The 23,284-nt window shown below is 38.3% G+C and overlaps 1 protein-coding gene across 1 annotated transcript in view; it reads right to left on the bottom strand.

The window, feature by feature from the left end:
- PDE10A (phosphodiesterase 10A) overlaps window positions 1-23,284 on the bottom strand; it is a 768,738-nt gene that overhangs the window by 574,604 nt on the left and 170,850 nt on the right. The window contains exon 2 of the mRNA XM_053710922.1: window positions 2,592-2,717. Coding sequence (XP_053566897.1) covers window positions 2,592-2,717 — 126 coding nt within the window. The remainder of the gene's footprint in view (window positions 1-2,591; window positions 2,718-23,284) is intronic.

Here is a 23,284-nt window from a genome sequence, read left to right as displayed (position 1 = left end):
TCTTTCTGATTGTAGTTATTTTTCTCACTCTCTCACTACAGTCTCTGTGTTTGACAGACATACCCCTATGTGACTATGAACATAGAACCATATTTGGACAACTGACAATTTAGGATTGTGTCGGGTGTTGCAGTTAGAGCCAAAATATTGGCTTTGATGCTTTACCACAACATCTTTTGAGGAAATAATATTCTGTTTGTTTGAACCTGTTAACCCTTTGGAATACACAAATGGTTGCAATTTAATTCAGCTGGAGCCCCTCTCTGGCATCTACAAGTGCTAACCCACAGAACTTATTTTCTAATAGGTAATGGTACAAGACAATTCCCCTTTAAAATGGACATAGCAAGGTAAAGATAAAACAGGACATTTAATACCCTTCTTTTAGTATGAGTTTCTTTTCAAGGAGTTAAAATTCCTTTAACTACTCCATTCTGCTCCATATGAGGATAAGGCCAGTGATTTGAGCATATGCATGTATGTCTATTTCTATTGGTTCAGAAACTTTATCTTTGGCACAGGTGCCCAACTTTGACTTGTAACATACAAAAATGTCTCTTTAATCTCTTGGTTAACATGGGTAGCTCCAAAACATTGCTTTGACTCTATGGCTTCTAAAAAGTCTAAATGCATTACAAATGGTGAACATTTATACTACTTTAAAGGGACACTGAACCCAATTTTTTTTCTTTCTTCATTCAGATAGAGCATGCATTTTTAAGCAATTTTCTAATTTACTCCTATTATCAATTTTTCTTCGTTCTCTTGCTATCTTTATTTGAAAAAGAAGGCATCTAAGCTTTTTTATTAGTTCAGACCTCTGGACAACACTTTTTTATTGGTGGATGAATTTATCCACCAATCAGCAAGAACAACCCAGGTTGTTCATCAAAAATGGGCCGGCATCTAAACTTACATTCTTGCATTTCAAATAAAGATACCAAGAGAATGAAGAAAATTTGATAATAGGTGTAAATTAGAAAGTTGCTTAAAATGTCATGCTCTATCTGAATCACAAAAGAAAACATTTGGGTTCAGTGTCCCTTTAACATCGAAATCCCACTTTCACATATACTGCAAAAGATAAAAATTATATTAGGCATGATCTTTTTTTACTGCAGTGTAGTGCTCCAGCTGAATGCAACCAGCAACCTAACTGTGGTAATACTGCAGCTGGTGATGCCAGATTTCACATTAGGCACACCAACAGCCATCATGATGAAAATGACACAGATCCATAACTGTAGATCTCAACAATAAATTTGTGTTTAAAAAACAGTATATTGCATAACAGTTTTAAAGGACATTAATAACTATGGGGCCTATTTATCATGATGTGAGCGGACATGATACAATAATGCGGATCATGTCCGCTGCACATTGATAAATGCTGAAAGCATACGCTCTCTGCATTTGTCATTGCACCAGCAGTTCTGGTGAACTGCTGGCGAAATACCGCCTCCTGCAGATTTGCGCCCAATCGGCCGCTAGCAGGGGTGGTCAATTAACCGAATCGTATTCGATCGGGTTGATTTCCGGCGATGTCTGTCCGCCACCTCAGAGCAGACGGACAGGTTATGGAGCAGCGGTCTTTAGAAGGCTTGCCCGAAACACGAGGCTCTAAATTATATAATCACATATACATATATATTTAAAATTGCTGCCATTGCTGCACGACTTCACCCCCTTTGCTGCGCTGAAGTTCTGAGGCCATCTCTATGGAAACGCAAGGCCCTGTTCGCATTGCTGTGAACTTTAATACCAGGGCACATTGTGTGTGCTGGTATTACACAGTGGAGCGCAAATATTGCTTTCATGAAAGTGATATTTAGCGCTCCACTTGTAATCTGGCCCTAAATAAATTCCATAAGCATATTATTGAGGTTATGCTCCACCTTCTCTTGTCAAGGGTGCTGCAATGTTAAAATCTGTCTTTCCCTATATTGCAATGCTGACATAGTGTAAACTAGGTTATACAATAATGTAAGCAACCACGATTAGAGTGAGGCGCATGTAACTTATGTAGTGTTTAGTTTCCCTTTAAAAGTAACCTATCATGTTTTTGCAAAATGTAATTTTAAGACTTAGATGGAAAATCATATCTGTGTATGCACATTTACTGTATGATTTGGCTAAAAAGAGAGATCAGAACTCTGGTAGGCTTAGTTACATTCCGCTTTATTCCTAGCTCCTTTACATTCTATTCCTATTAACTCAGTACAGGCTCTGTCCGCAGTTTTTTGTTTTGTTTTTTAGAGATTTTTTATTTATTTTTTATTATCCTCCAAGCAGGATTGATGTGTTCCATTTGTTTTTAAATAGCTAGGTTATAAATATACAGAATGCCATGTAAGCAGAAAGAACAGTAAACAAACTTAGACAGTTAAAATACTTTTAAAAATTAACCTCAGACTATAGTTTTGAAACCACTTATGACAGTTCCTAGGCAGGACATATGCAAGTACAGCCATGACACAAGTATTATGGTATATTCTATTACTAATAGAAAACTGAAGAAAAAGAATCTGTATCGTATTTCACTAAATTGTTTAGTTTTTTTTTTTTTAAAAAGAGCAAAAAATAATTCCTACCTTCATATTGGTTTTTCTTCTTCATCCATTTTTCTACTGTTTCAAAGCTAACACTTTCTGACACAAAATCATCAAGTACTTGGGGGTGAAGAGAAAGATAGGCTTTTACTTTTTCATCTGTCAGATCTGCAAAGCAGAAAAATATAGAATAATCATCACTGCAATACAAAACTACATATCATCCCACAAAATATATATCGTCCTCTACATATATATCTTAAGTAAAATCAGCCAATTATATAAAAAGAAAAAAAAAACACATTAGGATTCAGTATACGCTAACATGCAAGGCAAATGTCCCATTTGTTTAACAATATCTTAAATTCACCAAGGGATACAAAAAACATAATTTATGCTTACCTGATAAATTCCTTTCTTCTGTTGTGTGATCAGTCCACGGGTCATCATTACTTCTGGGATATAACTCCTCCCCAACAGGAAATGCAAGAGGATTCACCCAGCAGAGCTGCATATAGCTCCTCCCCTCTACGTCAGTCCCAGTCATTCGACCAAGAATCAACGAGAAAGGAGAAACCAAGGGTGAAGTGGTGACTGGAGTATAATTTAAAAGATATTTACCTGCCTTAAAAAACAGGGCGGGCCGTGGACTGATCACACAACAGAAGAAAGGAATTTATCAGGTAAGCATAAATTATGTTTTCTTCTGTTATGTGTGATCAGTCCACGGGTCATCATTACTTCTGGGATACCAATACCAAAGCAAAAGTACACGGATGACGGGAGGGATAGGCAGGCTCATTATACAGAAGGAACCACTGCCTGAAGAACCTTTCTCCCAAAAATAGCCTCCGAAGAAGCAAAAGTGTCAAATTTGTAAAATTTGGAAAAAGTATGAAGCGAAGACCAAGTTGCAGCCTTGCAAATCTGTTCAACAGAGGCCTCATTCTTAAAGGCCCAAGTGGAAGCCACAGCTCTAGTGGAGTGAGCTGTAATTCTTTCAGGAGGCTGCTGTCCAGCAGTCTCATAGGCTAAACGTATTATGCTACGAAGCCAAAAAGAGAGAGAGGTAGCAGAAGCTTTTTGACCTCTCCTCTGTCCAGAGTAAACGACAAACAAGGAAGAAGTTTGGCGAAAATCTTTAGTTGCCTGCAAGTAGAACTTGAGGGCACGAACTACATCCAGATTGTGTAAAAGACGTTCCTTCTTTGAAGAAGGATTTGGACACAAGGATGGGACAACAATCTCTTGATTGATGTTCCTGTTAGTGACTACCTTAGGTAAGAACCCAGGTTTAGTACGCAGAACTACCTTGTCTGAGTGAAAAATCAGATAAGGGGAATCACAATGTAAGGCTGATAACTCAGAGACTCTTCGAGCCGAGGAAATAGCCATTAAAAACAGAACTTTCCAAGATAACAATTTTATATCAATGGAATGAAGGGGTTCAAACGGAACACCCTGTAAAACGTTAAGAACTAAGTTTAAACTCCATGGTGGAGCAACAGCTTTAAACACAGGCTTGATCCTAGCTAAAGCCTGACAAAAGGACTGGACGTCTGGATTTTCTGACAGACGTCTGTGTAACAAGATGGACAGAGCTGAAATCTGTCCCTTTAATGAACTAGCTGATAAACCCTTTTCTAAACCTTCTTGTAGAAAAGACAATATCCTAGCGATCCTAACCTTACTCCAGGAGTAACCTTTGGATTCGCACCAGTATAGGTATTTCCGCCATATTTTATGGTAAATCCTTCTGGTAACAGGCTTCCTAGCCTGAATCAGGGTATCAATAACCGACTCAGAAAAACCACGTTTTGATAAAATCAAGCGTTCAATTTCCAAGCAGTCAGCTTCAGAGAAGTTAGATTTTGATGTTTGAATGGACCCTGTATCAGAAGGTCCTGTCTTAGAGGTAGAGACCAAGGCGGACAGGATGACATGTCCACTAGATCTGCATACCAAGTCCTGCGTGGCCAAGCAGGTGCTATTAGAATTACTGATGCTCTCTCCTGTTTGATTTTGGCAATCAATCGAGGAAGCAGCGGGAAGGGTGGAAACACATAAGCCATCCTGAAGTTCCAAGGTGCTGTCAAAGCATCTATCAGAACTGCTCCCGGATCCCTGGATCTGGACCCGTAGCGAGGAAGTTTGGCGTTCTGGCGAGACGCCATGAGATCTATCTCTGGTTTGCCCCAACGTCGAAGTATTTGGGCAAAGACCTCCGGATGAAGTTCCCACTCCCCCGGATGAAAAGTCTGGCGACTCAAGAAATCCGCCTCCCAGTTCTCCACTCCCGGGATGTGGATTGCTGACAGGTGGCAAGAGTGAGACTCTGCCCAGCGAATTATCTTTGATACTTCCATCATTGCTAGGGAGCTTCTTGTCCCTCCCTGATGGTTGATGTAAGCTACAGTCGTGATGTTGTCCGACTGAAACCTGATGAACCCCCGAGTTGTTAACTGGGGCCAAGCCAGAAGGGCATTGAGAACTGCTCTCAATTCCAGAATGTTTATTGGTAGGAGACTCTCCTCCTGATTCCATAGTCCCTGAGCCTTCAGAGAATTCCAGACAGCGCCCCAACCTAGTAGGCTGGCGTCTGTTGTTACAATTGTCCAGTCTGGCCTGCTGAATGGCATCCCCCTGGACAGGTGTGGCCGATAAAGCCACCATAGAAGAGAATTTCTGGTCTCTTGATTCAGATTCAGAGTAGGGGACAAATCTGAGTAATCCCCATTCCACTGACTTAGCATGCATAATTGCAGCGGTCTGAGGTGTAGGCGTGCAAAAGGTACTATGTCCATTGCCGCTACCATTAAGCCGATCACCTCCATGCATTGAGCTACTGACGGGTGTTGAATGGAATGAAGGACGCGGCATGCATTTTGAAGTTTTGTTAACCTGTCTTCTGTCAGGTAAATCTTCATTTCTACAGAATCTATAAGAGTCCCCAAGAATGGAACTCTTGTGAGAGGAAAGAGAGAACTCTTCTTTTCGTTCACTTTCCATCCATGCGACCTTAGAAATGCCAGAACTAACTCTGTATGAGACTTGGCAGTTTGAAAGCTTGAAGCTTGTATTAGAATGTCGTCTAGGTACGGAGCTACCGAAATCCCTCGCGGTCTTAGTACCGCTAGAAGGGCACCCAGAACCTTTGTGAAGATTCTTGGAGCCGTAGCCAATCCGAATGGAAGAGCTACAAACTGGTAGTGCCTGTCTAAGAAGGCAAACCTTAGATACCGGTGATGATCTTTGTGGATCGGTATGTGAAGGTAAGCATCCTTTAAATCCACTGTGGTCATGTACTGACCCTCTTGGATCATGGGTAAGATTGTCCGAATAGTTTCCATTTTGAACGATGGAACTCTTAGGAATTTGTTTAGAGTCTTTAAATCTAAGATTGGCCTGAAAGTTCCCTCTTTTTTGGGAACCACAAACAGGTTTGAGTAGAACCCTTGTCCTTGTTCCGACCACGGAACCGGATGGATCACTCCCATTGTTAACAGATCTTGTACGCAGCGTAGAAACGCTTCTTTCTTTATCTGGTTTGTTGACAACCTTGACAGATGAAATCTCCCTCTTGGGGGAGATAATTTGAAGTCTAGAAGGTATCCCTGAGATATGATCTCTAGTGCCCAGGGATCCTGAACATCTCTTGCCCAGGCCTGGGCGAAGAGAGAGAGTCTGCCCCCTACTAGATCCGGTCCCGGATCGGGGGCTCTCGGTTCATGCTGTCTTTGGGGCAGCAGCAGGTTTCCTGGCCTGCTTGCTTTTGTTCCAGGACTGGTTAGGCTTCCAGCCTTGCCTGTAACGAGCAACAGCTCCTTCCTGTTTTGGTGCAGTGGAGGTTGATGCTGCTCCTGTCTTGAAATTCCGAAAGGGACGAAAATTAGACTGTCTAGCCTTAGCTTTGGCCTTGTCTTGAGGTAGGGCGTGGCCCTTACCTCCCGTAATGTCAGCGATAATTTCTTTCAAACCGGGCCCGAATAAGGACTGCCCCTTGAAAGGTATATTAAGTAATTTGGACTTAGAAGTAACATCAGCTGACCAGGATTTTAGCCACAGTGCCCTGCGTGCCTGTATGGCGAATCCTGAGTTCTTAGCCGTAAGTTTGGTTAAATGTACTACGGCCTCCGAAATGAAAGAATTAGCTAGTTTAAGGACTCTAAGCCTGTCCGTAATGTCGTCTAGCGTAGAGGAACTAAGGTTCTCTTCAAGCGACTCAATCCAAAATGCTGCCGCAGCCGTAATCGGCGCGATACATGCAAGGGGTTGTAATATAAAACCTTGTTGAACAAACATTTTCTTAAGGTAACCCTCTAATTTTTTATCCATTGGATCTGAGAAAGCACAGCTATCCTCCACCGGGATAGTGGTACGCTTAGCTAAAGTAGAAACTGCTCCCTCCACCTTGGGAACCGTTTGCCATAAGTCCCGAGTGGTGGCGTCTATTGGAAACATCTTTCTAAATATTGGAGGGGGTGAGAACGGCACACCGGGTCTATCCCACTCCTTAGTAACAATTTCAGTTAGTCTCTTAGGTATAGGAAAAACGTCAGTACTCGCCGGTACCGCAAAGTATTTATCCAACCTACACAGTTTCTCTGGTATTGCAACGGTGTTACAATCGTTGAGAGCTGCTAAGACCTCCCCTAGTAGTACACGGAGGTTCTCCAATTTAAATTTAAAATTTGAAATATCTGAGTCCAATCTGTTTGGATCAGAACCGTCACCCACAGAATGAAGCTCTCCGTCCTCATGCTCTGCGAGCTGTGACGCAGTATCAGACATGGCCCTAGCATTGTCAGCGCACTCTGTTCTCACCCCAGAGTGATCACGCTTGCCTCTTAGTTCTGGTAATTTAGACAAAACTTCAGTCATAACAGTAGCCATATCTTGTAATGTTATCTGTAATGGCCGCCCAGATGTACTAGGCGCCAAAATATCACGCACCTCCCGGGCGGGAGATGCAGGTACTGTCGCGTGAGGCGAGTTAGTCGGCATAACTCTCCCCTCGCTGTTTGGTGAAATTTGTTCACATTGTACAGATTGACTTTTATTTAAAGTAGCATCAATACAGTTAGTACATAAATTTCTATTGGGCTCCACCTTGGCATTGGAACAAATGACACAGATATCTTCCTCTGAGTCAGACATGTTTAACACACTAGCAAAAAAACTTACAACTTGGTTATAATCTTTTTTAGCAAAAAAACGCACTGTGCCTCAAAGAGGTATTAACGATTAAATGACAGTTGAAATAATGAACTGAAAAACAGTTATAGCATCAAACTTTAAAACAACACAACTTTTAGCAAAGGTTTGTTCCCATTAGTAAAAAACAACACTAATTAAATTTGTACATAAGAAAACAAAACAACGTTTTTTATTCACAGTCACTATAAGAATTCTCACAGCTCTGCTGAGAGAATTTACCTCCCTTCAAAGAAGTTTGAAGACCCCTGAGATCTGTCAGAGATGAACCGGATCATGCAGGAAATATAAAAGTAGCTGACTGGAATTTTTTGATGCGTAGCAAAGAGCGCCAAAAACGGCCCCTCCCTCTCCCACACAGCAGTGAAGAGAAACGAAACTGTCACAATTAAAGCAAAAAACTGCCAAGTGGAAAATAATGCCCAAATATTTATTCACACAGTACCTCAGCAATGTAAACGATTCTACATTCCAGCAAAAACGTTTAACATGAGAATAGTTATTAAAAGGATTAGTGACCTTTAACACAGTAGTTCCGGTGAAATACCATCCCCAGAATACTGAAGTGTATACATACATGTCATTTTAACGGTATGGCAGGCTTTTCTCATCAATTCCATTCAGAAAATAAAAACTGCCACATACCTCAATGCAGATTCATCTGCCCGCTGTCCCCTGATCTGAAGCCTTTACCTCCCTCAGATGGTCGAGAACAGCAATATGATCTTAACGACTCCGGTTAAAATCATAGTAAAAAATCTCTGTCAGATTCTTCCTCAAACTCTGCCAGAGAAGTAATAACACGCTCCGGTGCTATTTTAAAATAACAAACTTTTGATTGAAGTCATAAAAACTAAGTATAATCACCATAGTCCTCTCACACATCCTATCTAGTCGTTGGGTGCAAGAGAATGACTGGGACTGACGTAGAGGGGAGGAGCTATATGCAGCTCTGCTGGGTGAATCCTCTTGCATTTCCTGTTGGGGAGGAGTTATATCCCAGAAGTAATGATGACCCGTGGACTGATCACACATAACAGAAGAAATCTGTTTTTCCACTCAGCACCTATAAATAAAATAAATAGGGGAAAAAAAGGTTCTGCCAAAGAGGAAAGCATGTGATATATACAACCTTTACACAAAGTGCCCCATGGGATAGATTAACTAACATGTTTAAATTATAATGGGCCAGATTACGAGTCGAGCGCAAACGTTTGCATACAAACAATATCTGGTTTTCGCAATAGTTTGCGCGCAGGTTAAATTGCCGTGGTATTACAAGTTGAAAGTAAACGTGATCGCTTGAGCGCAAACGCAATTTATGCTAAAATTAACGATTACTGTGTCCTCAGAGCTGTGGTCACAAAACACATAAAAAATACACTACAGAGTACAGTTATACTCATAATAACACCATCTAATAAAAATAATAAAAAAAAAAAAAATATTGCACACAGAAGTTATAAGGCCTCAAACATATGACTATAATATATACATACATGCATACATACGTATTTATATGTGTATATATGTATTTAGAGATATACACAAATACATTTATATATAAATAAAATAGATATAGGCATATGTATGTGCATTGGAGCCCTTTGCCTTTAAGTAGATGAAAACATGTAAAAGCATATAAATGCAATATTCATATTTAATAAAGGTTTTAACTATGTATATACTGTAAATATTTCACATTCCAATGTTCTGCATACAGAGCAATATGTTCTATGTATTTTGAAAACCTATTTCTTGTATTAGAATAAATTGTTCCCATTTCTGTATAAAGGTTTTCATACGACTATCTATAAGAAATAAGGTATCCATCTGTTCTATTATAAGCTGGTAACGGAGTTCAGATATTAAATTTTCTAACATGGGGGCCTTTCGTGGCTTCCATAGTCTTAATGATTTTTCTACCCGTTAAGATTGTCAGATTCATGAATATAGTATTCTCTTTTTATTTAGAACCATTCAAGAGAAAAATACTATCTTGGGCTTCAAAATGTACTCTTGTCTGAAATAAACTGCTTAACCAATAAAAGACTTTATACCAGAATTTTATAGCAATACTAGAAAAAAACATAATATATTTGCTTCCCTAGTGCCACATTTATTACACGTGTCTTCTCTTATTTTACCAATTTTTGTCATCCTCTAGGGCGTTAAATATGTCATGTTAATAATTTTAAATTTGCGCTTCCTGATAATAAATTACTAGAGAAGTCTTATTTACTCTTTTAATACTTTTAGTTATATTATTTATAAGATTTGTACATAGCAATTCCTCCCATTTATTATGAATTTTTCAAATTATTTTCTCACTTTTTTGTACATTATAAACTTATAAAGAAAATTCTGTTCCTAAACTGGGAAGAAGGTATTTTCCATGAATTCAGAACCCCAGTTATAACCGTATAGTTCAATTAAACTCATGATATGACTTCTTATTTGGTTATAGGCAAATAGGTGATCGTTAGGGATCCCAAATTCCCGTTTAAGGTCTTGAAATGTTTTATATAAAAATCATCCCCTTTTATTTATTAATTGGGGGGGAGGGGGGAATTCAAGCCCTAATCTTGCACATTCTCTAAATTGACTTGTGAATCAAGCTATAAATTGAGGATTACCCTGTATTGTGTAATACTCTGCTACTTAAGTAATTCTAACTTTTCTATATCAAAGATCTTGCCATGCTTTTATGGGTTCCCTCATGACAGGCATCTTCTTATATAATAAGGGCAGATATATAATATAATACTGTATATGTATCAAAAGGGTAATCTATTTTTTGCTCAATTTCTGTGTCTTTATAATAGTGGCCCTTAGTTAACTAATCACAAATTTTGCTAAGGCTGTCTTATTATAGATTTAAAAATTTGGTAAATTAATTCTTCCCTTATCCCTAGGCATTTGAAGTTTTTCCAGACTTAAAGTGAATGTAAACTTTGATGAAATGTTGCCCGGTTTTTAAAAATACTATTAAAAACAGGGGCATTTTCATTCATCAAAGTTTACATTGCAGTGGAATTTACAAATACTTACCACCTTCTCCGATCCCCCCGCCTGCTTCTTCTTGCTGTACTTACACAGCAATGATGAAACCGGCTTCCTCCAATCACGGCGTGGCCTCACCAGATGGACGCTCCTGGTGGGGAAGCCGTGATTAGAGGAAGCCAGTTTCGTCATTGCTGACGAAGTACAGAGGACCTGCAGGCGGGGGATCAGCGATCCGGTGTGTTTTGGGAGAAGAAGGTAAGTATTTGTAAAATCTGCTGCAATGTAAACTTTGATAAATGAAAGTGCCCCTGTTTTCAATAATATTTTTTAAAAACCAGGCACTATTTCATCAAAGTATACATTAACTTTAATACAGGTCTCCCACCTTGCCAGAAAAATGTAGTTACATTTTTATTTATTATATGTACTTTATATCAGATTTGTGTAGGGGGAGTGGTATAGTTTGCATTAAAAATATAACCTCAAGAAAGAAGGGGGAGAAGGCCAACTGGTCCAAAATAGACTCTGTCGGCCTAACATGTTAATAATGGCAATTTTAAACCAAATAGAATGTGTTAAATGGTGACAAAGTGTATGTGTATATTTCTCGACATATCTGATAGTCACGGCTGTATTCACTATACTCAACTGGAAAATAGTCATAATAAAAGAGAAAGATAGAGGATCAGAGTGTTAGAGAGGGAGAGACACTGGATAGATGGCTTGCCACTGGCTAAGGAACAATGTCGATAAACAAGGTGATATGTCATATCCAATAGTTTATAAGATCATATCTGCTGCTATTTAGACCCTGTGGGATACTGGTTCTCAGCCTAAATATCCAATATATCTCCCGTTTACTGAGAAATTCCTCTATATTCCCTCCCTGGGGTTATTCACCATATTCTCTATGATGTTCCAAGAAAGGCAATGTGTACTCCTATTGTGGCAATCAATGAAGTGTTTGGCTATTGGAGTGATTCTATCTTCTTTCTTTACTCTACTCTAGAGTTGAGGTTGTCAGTGTGTACTCATGTAATATCGTTAATATGTTCTCTGATCCTCACCTTAGCCTCTCGTGTGGTTTTACCCACATACTCTAGGTGGCACTCTTCGCACGTGATTAGATAGATTACATTCTTAGTTCTACAGTTCTTGCATGATTTAATTTCTATAGTTTACCCTGTCACTTCCGTGCAAAAGGAGCTACCAGTTCTCACATATTTACATACTATGCAGTGTTAGTAACTGCATTTGTGAGTACCTTTTACCTCCAACCAAGAGAATCTATGTTGGCTCTTTCGTGGTACAGTGGGCGAGACTATGTTGCCAATAGTCCTACCTTTTTGGTAGGAAAAGGTGCATCCCTTCTGTATTATGTGTCTGTTTCTCATCTGCAGTGAGCATGGGGATGTTTTTACGTATGATATTATAAATGTGTCTGTACTCACTGGAATATTGTGTGGTGAATAGTATTTCATCTGAACGTTTTTTTCTTTGTTTGTGGTGTGTACCTCTTTTTTGTCCGGGATGAGTTCCTCTTTTTTCATGTGTGATACTTGGTGTTAGGCATTTTTATTGATCTTTTTGGGGAAACCTCGCTCTTTCAGCTGAATTTCCAGTGTCAGTGCTTCCTGCGAATAGCAATCTTCATTCGAGCAATTTCTTTTAACCCTCATGAATTGGCCTTTGGCTATGGCTTTAAATGCTTGTTAAAGGGTGATTGCTATTCTTATGGAGCAGTGTGTTCCTAGAAATTGGCTTCCTATATAGTTTAGTGGATATACTGTTTGAATTTGTCTCATCCACATACAGCTGTAGATCAAGATAATTAATGTTTGATTGATCAGTCTCGTAGGTAAATTGGAGATTAAGATCATGGACGTTCAAAAATTAGACAAACTCTTTCAAAGTATTATCATCTCCTGTCCATACGTATATGATATCGTCAATATTGCGCCTGTACAGGCATATATGGTTTTGACATGTGTTTCTATCTCCAAAAATGTAGGACAGCTCCCACCACCCCATATAGAGGTTGGCTTAGGAGGGGGCAAATTTTGCCCCATTGCTGTCCCACATTTCTGGAGATTGAAAACGCCATCATAGTTAAAATAGTTATGCGTGAGCAATATATGTATGATCTCCAGGACATAGTTTTGGAAATTGTAAGTCATGCTACCATCCCTATATAAAAATGAAACGGATGGCCTGGAGTCCTTTATTGTGAGGTATGGTACTGTAGAGGGAAAGTACATCTACTGTCAGCCATCTGGAGTTCTTAGTCCAGGGAGGCTTCATTTAATAGTTGAATTAGGTGTTTAGAATCCCTTAGGTAGCTAGAAAGTTCCAACACTAGGGGCTGAAGGAGGGAGTCTACCCATTCGAAGAGGGGTTCCAGTAGAGACCCTATATCCAAGATTATTTTTCTACCTTTGACATTTTCTATGCTTTTGCGGACCTTAGGTAACATATGAAATATGAGGGTCTTACAGTGTTCTTTAAATAGGTAATCATGTGTGGGTCTATATAAGAATAACTCAAATAACCCTTCATCAAGTAGATGTCTTAATATATTTTGGTAATGTTTTACTGTGTTGGTTTTTAGGGGTTCATAGCTGATGGTATCATTTAGTTGTCTGGGATACTAAGGATTACAATCTGGAAGCTTACAGATAACTATGCTCCCACCCTTATCTGATTTTTTAATGATAATAACTGTCCTAGACTCTACATCTTTAAGAGCTTTCCATTCATATCTAGTAAGATTATTTTTTTTTTGGGGGGGGGGGGTGGTTCTGTTACAATCATATAGCTGCACCTATTCTTGCTTTACCCTAGAGTGGAAAGGCTTAAGTATATTACCTCTAGATTGAATGGGGTAAAACAGGGATTTGTTTTTAAAGCCCACATGTCTGTCTAATTTGACAGGTCAGGGATTTGTTCACTTTCTAGTTGTCTAATGGTTTCTTTGGTGCATATATCAGCAAATTCCCAAGTTTGTTCCTGTATGGGGGAGTTATCATTCACTACAGTGGATAAGTCTGTATCCCGTGCCACTTCAACCTCTGTGTCACCAATGAAATTTTTCTTCAATGTAAAATTTCTTATAAACTGGTTAACAAGTTTAGACCATAGTTTAAAACTTTCTCTTCTAGTGGTGTCAGTTATTTAGATAAGTTAATCACTAGAGTGTTGCATACTTCTCCCTGCCTCTCGGTGCTTGCAGCGATTGGTTTGTATACGTGTTCCCCGAATCACAATTTGATAATTCCCCTGTATGGGGGGGGGGTTGGTTTATTGTGTCTGGAGCTAAAAAAGCCTAGCAAATTTGATTTTATCTGATTCATAATGATGTGGCTGTGGTGAATTATATTGTGTTGTATATTTATTGTATCCTGTCTTTTTTTTGTACCTGATATGGCTGTTATCTGCCATGTCAGCCTGTATAGGTTTAGCTGCAGTTTGGCCCTTGTGTGTTCTGTCCTCTATTGTTAGGGTGAGTTATATGTGCTGTAGTGGCAGTAGTAGGTTCTACAACTACGTTAGTAACTTTACCCGTGTCCTCAGCTGACTCTGCCTCAGTGTCAGAGAATGTCACCTGCCTATTTCCAGATTTTGATCTATTTCTACATCCCCTACGGCCTGTTCTATTGTTATTCCTATAAATTAAAAGGTCTCTTTTTTGCCATAGATATACCGTATTTGTCTGAGTCTCTGAGGAACTTGTGTTTAAGTGAAACTATTTCTTCAACATATTTCTCACTAGTCTCAAATAATATGTCAAACCTACTATATTCTGGTTTACATTGGTGTGTGTTAAGCTGATTTTGTAAAGCTGTTATTTTTTGTCTAATGTTAACAAGAAGTTTCAGATAATCATATGTATTAAAACGAAAAGAACATTCATCTAGAATTTGATTCCATTCTTCTTTAAAAGAGGGATCATATACTTCAAAAGTAGGGAATATATTATTTTGAGTCCCCTAGGAATCATTTTCAGAGTGGTCCATTTATCCAGTTCGATCTTGTTTTCTTTTATCATCAAAAGTTCATTCTTAGAGAAGAGGTCACTCAAAGTCAATTGGGAGTAGTCTGTCACAAATATGTTTACAAAGTCCTGTATTTGTATATCCAGGTCTTGGGTGTTCCTCATAGAAAAAAAGGGGAGGGTACAACCATTATCTCATTGCTAGCGGTTATAGGTATATGTAAACCTTGCAGTCCTGTTCCCATAGCCATATTATCTGTTATGTCCGTATAACTCTTATCCCTGTTAGGGTTATCCATAGAGCTCACCAGATGCTCTAGCAGTAACAACAAATCAAAGGAGAAAAAGTAATAGCCCTATAAACAGTGGAATCAAGAGTGTTGGAGGGAGATAGGTAGGGACGCTTACAGTGGCGAGCCGACTATTGGATACAAGAACAAACTAAGGATTCCTGAGTTCCCAGAAGGAAATGAGGATAAAGTGGTACAAATCCTCTCCAAGCGGGGGACTCACCCAGCGATCCGGTCGCTTTCCTCTCCACAGGTAGTACAGTCTATCGGCAGTTGAACCTATTTGATTAAAAATTCTGCCTTTAACTCCAAATTTATATAAAGTTTGCAAGTAGGTGATCATAAGTAAGTTCAATGCTTTTTCAGCATCTAGTTTAAGGATTATGAGCGCAAAAATCTTACTTCTAGCTCAATTAATGCTCAAGCAGAAGCATTCATTTGTGCTCCACTCGTAAACTAGCCCAAAGTGGTGTCGCATATTGATTTTATTTAATGTGTTTGCTCTTGTGGTACCATTGAGCAGATCTTAGAAACACTGAATATGAAGAATTTTTTTTTTTTAACTAACACACATTACAAATCAGCAATCATTTAGATGCACACTAAATACACTGGTATTCTCTTTTTGATATGTTATATTACGTTAGCCCATGCATACAAACCCATTTCTGAAAACTCTAAATAGAACTTATTGACTGATTAATATGATTCTTACATGGTTAACCGACTTGGCAGGCTAACCAACCTCCAACTGCTAATAAACCTGACAGATGTTCTCTGTAGGAGATTTTGACAGTTTTAGTACAGTTAAAGGGAAAGTAAAAACCAAAAATGTTATTGTTTAAAAGATAGATAATGCCTTTATTTACCATTCCCCAGCTTTGCATAACCAACACTGTTATAGAAATATACTTTTTACCTCTGTAATTACCTTGCATCTAAGCTTCTGCAGACTGCCACCTTATATCAGTGCTTTTGACAGACTTTCATATCAGGCAATTAGTGCTGGCACTTAAATAACTCCACATGCACGAGCACAATTTATATGAAACACATGAACTAACGCCCTCTAGCTGTGAAAAACTGTCAAATGCATTTAGATAAGAGGAAACCTTCAAGGGCTAAGAAATTAGCATATGAGCCCACCTAGGTTTAGCTTTAAACTAAGAATACTAAGAACAAAGCAAGTTTGATGATAAAAGCAAATTAGAAAGTTACATGGCCTATCTAAATCATGAAAGTTTCATTTGGACTTCACCATCCCTTTAACACTAGATGAAAAAGTCTGGAGGACTACAATTCCAACAATATTCTGTAACACACAAACACAAATGTTGCAAAATTAGAATTTACATTGAGCTTCTCATAATAGACCTTATGGATACCCTAATGCTTAAAACACACACACAGAAACAGATCCTACCCCTATTATCAAATTCTACAACATTAGCATGCAACGTACGTAGGTATCCATTAGCACTTTTATTCACAGTAGAACCTCCCTAGAATATGAAGTGGCATAAACTTTACAATCAACTCCATATGGTGTCATACTATTTAGCAAGCACACTTCCCAATGTAGCCAGAGAAAAGGATTTATAGTCCACTGCTTAAATAAAAAAAAGTTTGTAGGTAAATGGTATGGATATCACTGGGGCACAAATTAAAAAAATATCTGCAGCCCTTAATTGTACTCATAGGAGAGTCTGGAGTTATTTAGAGCACACTATGTAAATGTTATCTGTAAAGATATTATTAGAGTGAAAAAGTAGCAAAACAAGGATATGATTATAATGCCTGGTGAAATAATCGCCATGTGTTCGGTACATTTGTAGAATGTGTTAACATGAAAGTAAGCACAGTCACCTAGATTACAAGTGAAACACTATTGATAGCACAGGGTGAACTACAATATCCCGGTTACAAGTCCATGGTAAAACAGAATTAACTAGACATCCCTTAAAGGAATTCTTTTGTGATTTAGATAAACCCGGTAATTTTAAGCAACTTTCTAATTTACTCCTATTATCAAATTTTCTTAATTCTCTTGGTATCTTTATTTGAAAAGCAAGAATGTAAGTTTAGATGCAGGCCCATTTTTGGTAAACAACCTGGATTGTTCTTGCTGATTGGTAGATAAATTCACCCACCAATAAACAAGTGCTTTTTTTCCAGGGTTATGACTACAAAAATGACTCGCTCCTTAGCTTAGATGCCTTCTTTTTCAAATAAAGATAGCAAGAGAACAAAGAAAAATTAATAATAGCAGTAAATTAGAAAGTTGCTTAAAATTGCATGCTCTATCTGAATGGCGAAAGAAAAAAATTTGGGTTTAGTGTCCCTTTAAGCTTGCTCTATAATTTCAATGGATATTGTGGTCATGTTAAACATCATTCATTTTAAAAGTTTTTGTGTTGCACTCAAGAGAGAGAGATTTAAAAACAAAAACAGCATTTTCTTCTGAGTGAAGAACAATTCTATTTCAAATATTTCTTAAATGCACCGTTAGCTTTAGCGCACTTTGGCTTAGTTTGCAAGCCACACCCACAACAGGCTTTTGCTGCGTGCTCCATAGAAGTCTATGGGGAAAGAAAGTTGACATGGCTATCCAACCTCTAGATATTAGTGCGCCTGAGTCTTTCGAAAGCTTTTATTTTCAACTTATACGCACTTATGGAGCACAAGAACAAGTAGCACTACTGATTTAACTTGAGTGGTGTTAGCGCTAAATAGCACTAATATGTTTACACTCCATTTGTAATGTAGGCCAGAATTGGTGAAATAATGCAATAGAATCTGTGTAATGTGCAAATTACAATAAGCTTATTGTCATTTAAAATGTTTGCATTCTAAATAGTTATGATTTATGCTAGTTTTGCAATTATAATAGCAGCTGGCCACACTTTTAATGATGATGCAGGTGGTGGGGCTAATTCAAAGCTGTATCACACGGTCCATTGCTTTAATATTTGCAGCATATTGTGCAGGAATATCTGAATGAATTGCGCATGCTTCCCAAGAAGAGAAACGTACGGTTGCAGACTGACTTTCTACACAAACCAAAAGTTGCAAACACACGCTGCAGAACCTAAAGATGGCTGCCGCCCAATGTGAAACTAGCATATAATTAAGCAACGCGATGGGAAAAATGTTAATGCTCACATTGCTGGACTGAGTCGTGCTGTTACCGAGAGCGGCCAAAGTGGAGTAGCTGTTTTACACTTGCTTTGCTAATTGTTGCTTTTAACTGAATGCTTTCTAAAATAAAAAAATTATTTTTTAGCCGCTAAACCAGTGCTCAGAAAATATTTTTGGTTCTACAATATTTTTTGGCCTCACAGTGAGCAAGGTTAATTAACGGCTTTGTCTATACCGGATTGGTTGGTGGTAACATAGAGCAGAAGAATCAGTGCACTGAACTGCAGTTGATCGACAGAGGGCGCCATATTGGAGTGAAAGCAAAGAGATTGCCTGAAAGAAGGTACCGAGTGAGAGTCAAACGGACCGGTAACTGGATACGAAGACCGGGTGAGATCAATTTTGCTTGTTTGCTTTTTATGTTTGCTGCCTTTTGATTAAGTACATCTGCTTGCACAAACCAAAGCACACCTGAAAGAGGGTACTGACTCGAAGGGACCGTTGTTTGTATCCAGTGACCAGGTGAGAGTGGTGCAGATATCTAGATGTTCTCCAGCAGGTGACAGTTGGTTCATATATTATTTTCAAGTACTAAGAAAGTACATCTCTAATTTTATTGAGTTGGCTCTACGTTAAACTAATTGAATGAATGGGGGAAATCGATACATGTTAATATCTGTCATTAACTGCAGTCATATGTTATACACCAAACGCCCACATTTTCTTTGTGACTGTTTGCACAAATACAACAACATTTTTGGCAAAATCTATGGAATATCGGTTATATTTGCCTCCTCCCAGTGGCCAGGAGTTAAATTCCTAGCAGTAATGGCTTCTGGACACTGCCTTATGAAAGAAAAATGGGGTTGATGCATTGGAACATGCTGCCAGCTGTAATTATTTGAGTTTGCAAGCTAAAAAAATATAAAGCAAACTTTTAAAAGCACAATAAGGTTATTGGAATGAGAACATTACACATTTCATTGTCCTATTTCACAATGTGTTTACTAGCAATGTAAGACATTTTAACACCATGCTACATAACCAAAAGAGCTTTAAAAATGGATCGAAAGGTCACAATTGAAATGTACATGTGGGCATTTAAATAGAAGCATTTTTGCAATACACTTCCATTAGTTATTACGTTTTTTTTTTTTTCATTGGCATATACACATATGCTGTGAGGGGCAATGCACCAGTATTCAAACACCACACCTTCAAGAGTCAGCGTCAGCAGTTTTTGACCGAAAGCATTGAGTTTTGTTTTATGCAACAAGCCAAACATTTAAAACTAGAGGGTGTATTAATTGCTCAACCACATATGTGATATACCTGATAGAGTGTACTGCTCACTCCCGACAATATGTTGCTATGACAACTAGGGACGTTAGAACACGTATACGTGAATAACTGGGATAAATAAAAAATGAAAGACCATGCTCTGCTTTGTCACATCCCTTTCTTGAAGTACACCATAAGGTGGCGAGTGAGCTATTGAGGTGATCAGACAACCCTCCCGCGGAGGTGACAAAGATAGTTTATTAGCCAGACAAGAAACATACTGCATTTTTAAGTTACATACTCAGATTACTAGTGGCTTTAATTCAGAATTTGACGTGACTAATCACTGGCACTAACATACTTTAATTTGTATTGATTTGTCTCAGGTGCATGCGTACATTTAGATTCTCCTCAATATAGAACATCTAGAAATATTTTGGAAGAGTAATTGGCTTATACTACGATATTATATACCTTGTTTCATTTTTCATCTTCTACAGATCATGATTGCTCTAATGTTTAGATGTAAAATGTCATACAACAGGTTTTATTTCTTTACTTATTACCGGATACTTTTTAATGAATATTTTGAAACAGTAATAGGCTTATACTTTGATAGTGTATACCTTGATTCATTTTTTACAGGTCTTGATTGTTCTAATGTTTAGATGTCAAATGTTATACAACAGGTTTTATCTCTGTACTCTATACACTGTGCATATTCAGCATTGCACAAGCAGTTCTAGTGAACTGCTTGTGCAATACCGCCCCCCTGCAGGGGGTGTCAACCAGCCAGATCGATAGGATCTAGCAGATTGCTGTCTGCAGTCTAAGAGGTGGCGTATGAGTTAAGGAGCAGCAGTCTATAGACCGCTGCTTCTTAACTCCCGTTTCCGGCGAGCCTAAAGGCTCGCACGGAAACAGGGTGAATTGGCCCAATTCGGCCAATAATAAATTGACCCCATTGTGTTTACTAAAGTAGCAGGGGTAAATATCGGAATGTTTTTAATTTTTCAAAATTTAACCAATAGCTGTGCAAGGCTTTCTTTTTAAACCAGCACCAATCAGTGTAATATAGGTCTATGATTACGGCACCTGATGACAATCGTAAGACCATTTGTTCCCTGTCTCATCTGTGAAGTATTTTTTAACGCAATCAATAAAGTCATTTGTTATCTTTTGGAACCTACAGGGGGTCCCGTCTCACATCCTAATTCCCATTTGTTTCCTGGAACTGGTAACTTCTACTCAGCTATATACCTGTCTGCACTAAAACCTGTACATCGGCGGACTGTGAATGACTTAGCCCCTGCCCGATTGGCCGGTGATGCACCCGTAAGTAGAGGACAGATTATGCTACACAGAAGCGGTGAGCGTTATCCACATTGTCACTGTGGCGGCACTGCTGGATTTATCCGAAGATAACTTGGTCCGTAGTTTGGCTTCCATTGAGGGTGACACCGGAGCAGCAGAAGGGTGAGTTGTACCCTTCGATCTGCACAGTGGATGCTAACCAGCAAGAAGGGTTTTAATTATTATCAACAATCAGCTTATCACTTTGGATGATAATGTATTAGTCGAATAAAGGGCCTGCTTAAGGTATGCTGATCATTCGGATACGGAGTACCTACAAGTGGCTGGAGAATTTTTTTATTTCTTTTTAGTTCAGCAGTGGCTTGTATGACACAAATTAAGTCTTCACAAACTTAATACTACACAACACTGCCAGCTCTCTGAGCAGGCTTGGTGTTTGAATACTGGCGCATGGGTCCTCACAACATACGTACATATGCTACTGGAAAAAAAAAAGAAGTCATTTTAATAGAAGCATTTTTGCTAATGGAAATTTATTGAAAAATGCTTCTATTTTATATTGAAATGCAAGTTTCCATTTTGACCTATCTATACCGTTAACAAATAAAGTACTTTAGAACATTTCAATTGACCGCCGTCAAAAGTATAATTAAGAAGCTCCATGTCTCCTTAAAGGGACATTAAACCCCACCCCCATGATTCAAATATATTATAACATTTTAAACAACTGTACAAGGGACACTGAACCCAAATTTTTTCTTTCGGAATTCAGATAGAGCATGCAATTTAAAGCAACTTTCTAATTTACTCCTATTATCAATTTTTCTTCATTCTCTTGCTATCTTTATTTGAAGAAGGCGGCATCTAAGCTTTTTTTTGGTTTAGGACTGTGGACAGCATTTTTTTTTATTGGTGGATGAATTTATCCACCAATCAGCAAGAACAAGCCAGGTTGTTCACCAAAAATGGGCCGGCATCTAAACTTACATTCTTGCTTTTCAAATAAAGATACCAAGAGAATGAAGAAAATTTGATAGGAGAAAATTAGAAACGTGGTTAAAATTGCATGCTCTCTCTGAATCACGAATGAAAAATTTTGGGTTCAGTGTCCCTTTAACTTCTTTTATCGAATGTGTTTCATTCTCTTTATATCCTTTGTTGAAAGATAATGTACTACTGGGAGCTAGCTGAAAGCCAATGACAAGGGGCATATATGTGCAGCCACCAATCAGCAGCTTCTTAGCCTACCTAGGTATACTTTTATACAAAAAAGATACATAGAGAACTAAACTAAATTAGATAAAAGAAAAAAAAATCTGAATCATTAAAGTGAAGGTAAACTTTGATGAATGAAAGCCCGTTTTTTAAAAATACTATTAAAAAACATAATTTATGTAAGAACTTACCTGATAAATTCATTTCTTTCATATTAGCAAGAGTCCATGAGCTAGTGACGTATGGGATATACATTCCTACCAGGAGGGGCAAAGTTTCCCAAACCTCAAAATGCCTATAAATACACCCCTCACCACACCCACAAATCAGTTTAACAAATAGCCAAGAAGTGGGGTGATAAGAAAAAAGTACGAAGCATAAATATAAGGAATTCGAATAATTGTGCTTTATACAAAAAAATCATAACCACCACAAAAAAAGGGTGGGCCTCATGGACTCTTGCTAATATGAAAGAAATGAATTTATCAGGTAAGTTCTTACATAAATTATGTTTTCTTTCATGTAATTAGCAAGAGTCCATGAGCTAGTGAAGTATGGGATAATGACTACCCAAGATGTGGATCTTCCACGCAAGAGTCACTAGAGAGGGAGGGATAAAATAAAGACAGCCAATTCCGCTGAAAATAATCCACACCCAAAATAAAGTTTAAATCTTATAATGAAAAAAACTGAAATTATAAGCAGAAGAATCAAACTGAAACAGCTGCCTGAAGTACTTTTCTACCAAAAACTGCTTCAGAAGAAGAAAACACATAAAAATGGTAGAATTTAGTAAAAGTATGCAAAGAAGACCAAGTTGCTGCTTTGCAAATCTGATCAACCGAAGCTTCATTCCTAAACGCCCAGGAAGTAGAAACTGACCTAGTAGAATGAGCTGTAATCCTTTGAGGCGGAGTTTTACCCGACTCGACATAAGCATGATGAATTAAAGATTTCAACCAAGATGCCAAAGAAATGGCAGAAGCCTTCTGACCTTTCCAAGAACCGGAAAAGATAACAAATAGACTAGAAGTCTTTCGGAAATTCTTAGTAGCTTCAACATAATATTTCAAAGCTCTAACTACATCCAAAGAATGCAATGATTTCTCCTTAGAATTCTTAGGATTAGGACATAATGAAGGAACCACAATTTCTCTACTAATGTTGTTAGAATTCACAACCTTAGGTAAAAATTTAAAAGAAGTTCGCAACACCGCCTTATCCTGATGAAAAATCAGAAAAGGAGACTCACAAGAAAGAGCAGATAATTCAGAAACTCTTCTTGC

This window comes from Bombina bombina, chromosome 4, assembly GCF_027579735.1.
Source record: "Bombina bombina isolate aBomBom1 chromosome 4, aBomBom1.pri, whole genome shotgun sequence".
NCBI lineage: Eukaryota > Metazoa > Chordata > Amphibia > Anura > Bombinatoridae > Bombina > Bombina bombina.
This window is presented reverse-complemented; position numbering and strand designations above follow the sequence as displayed.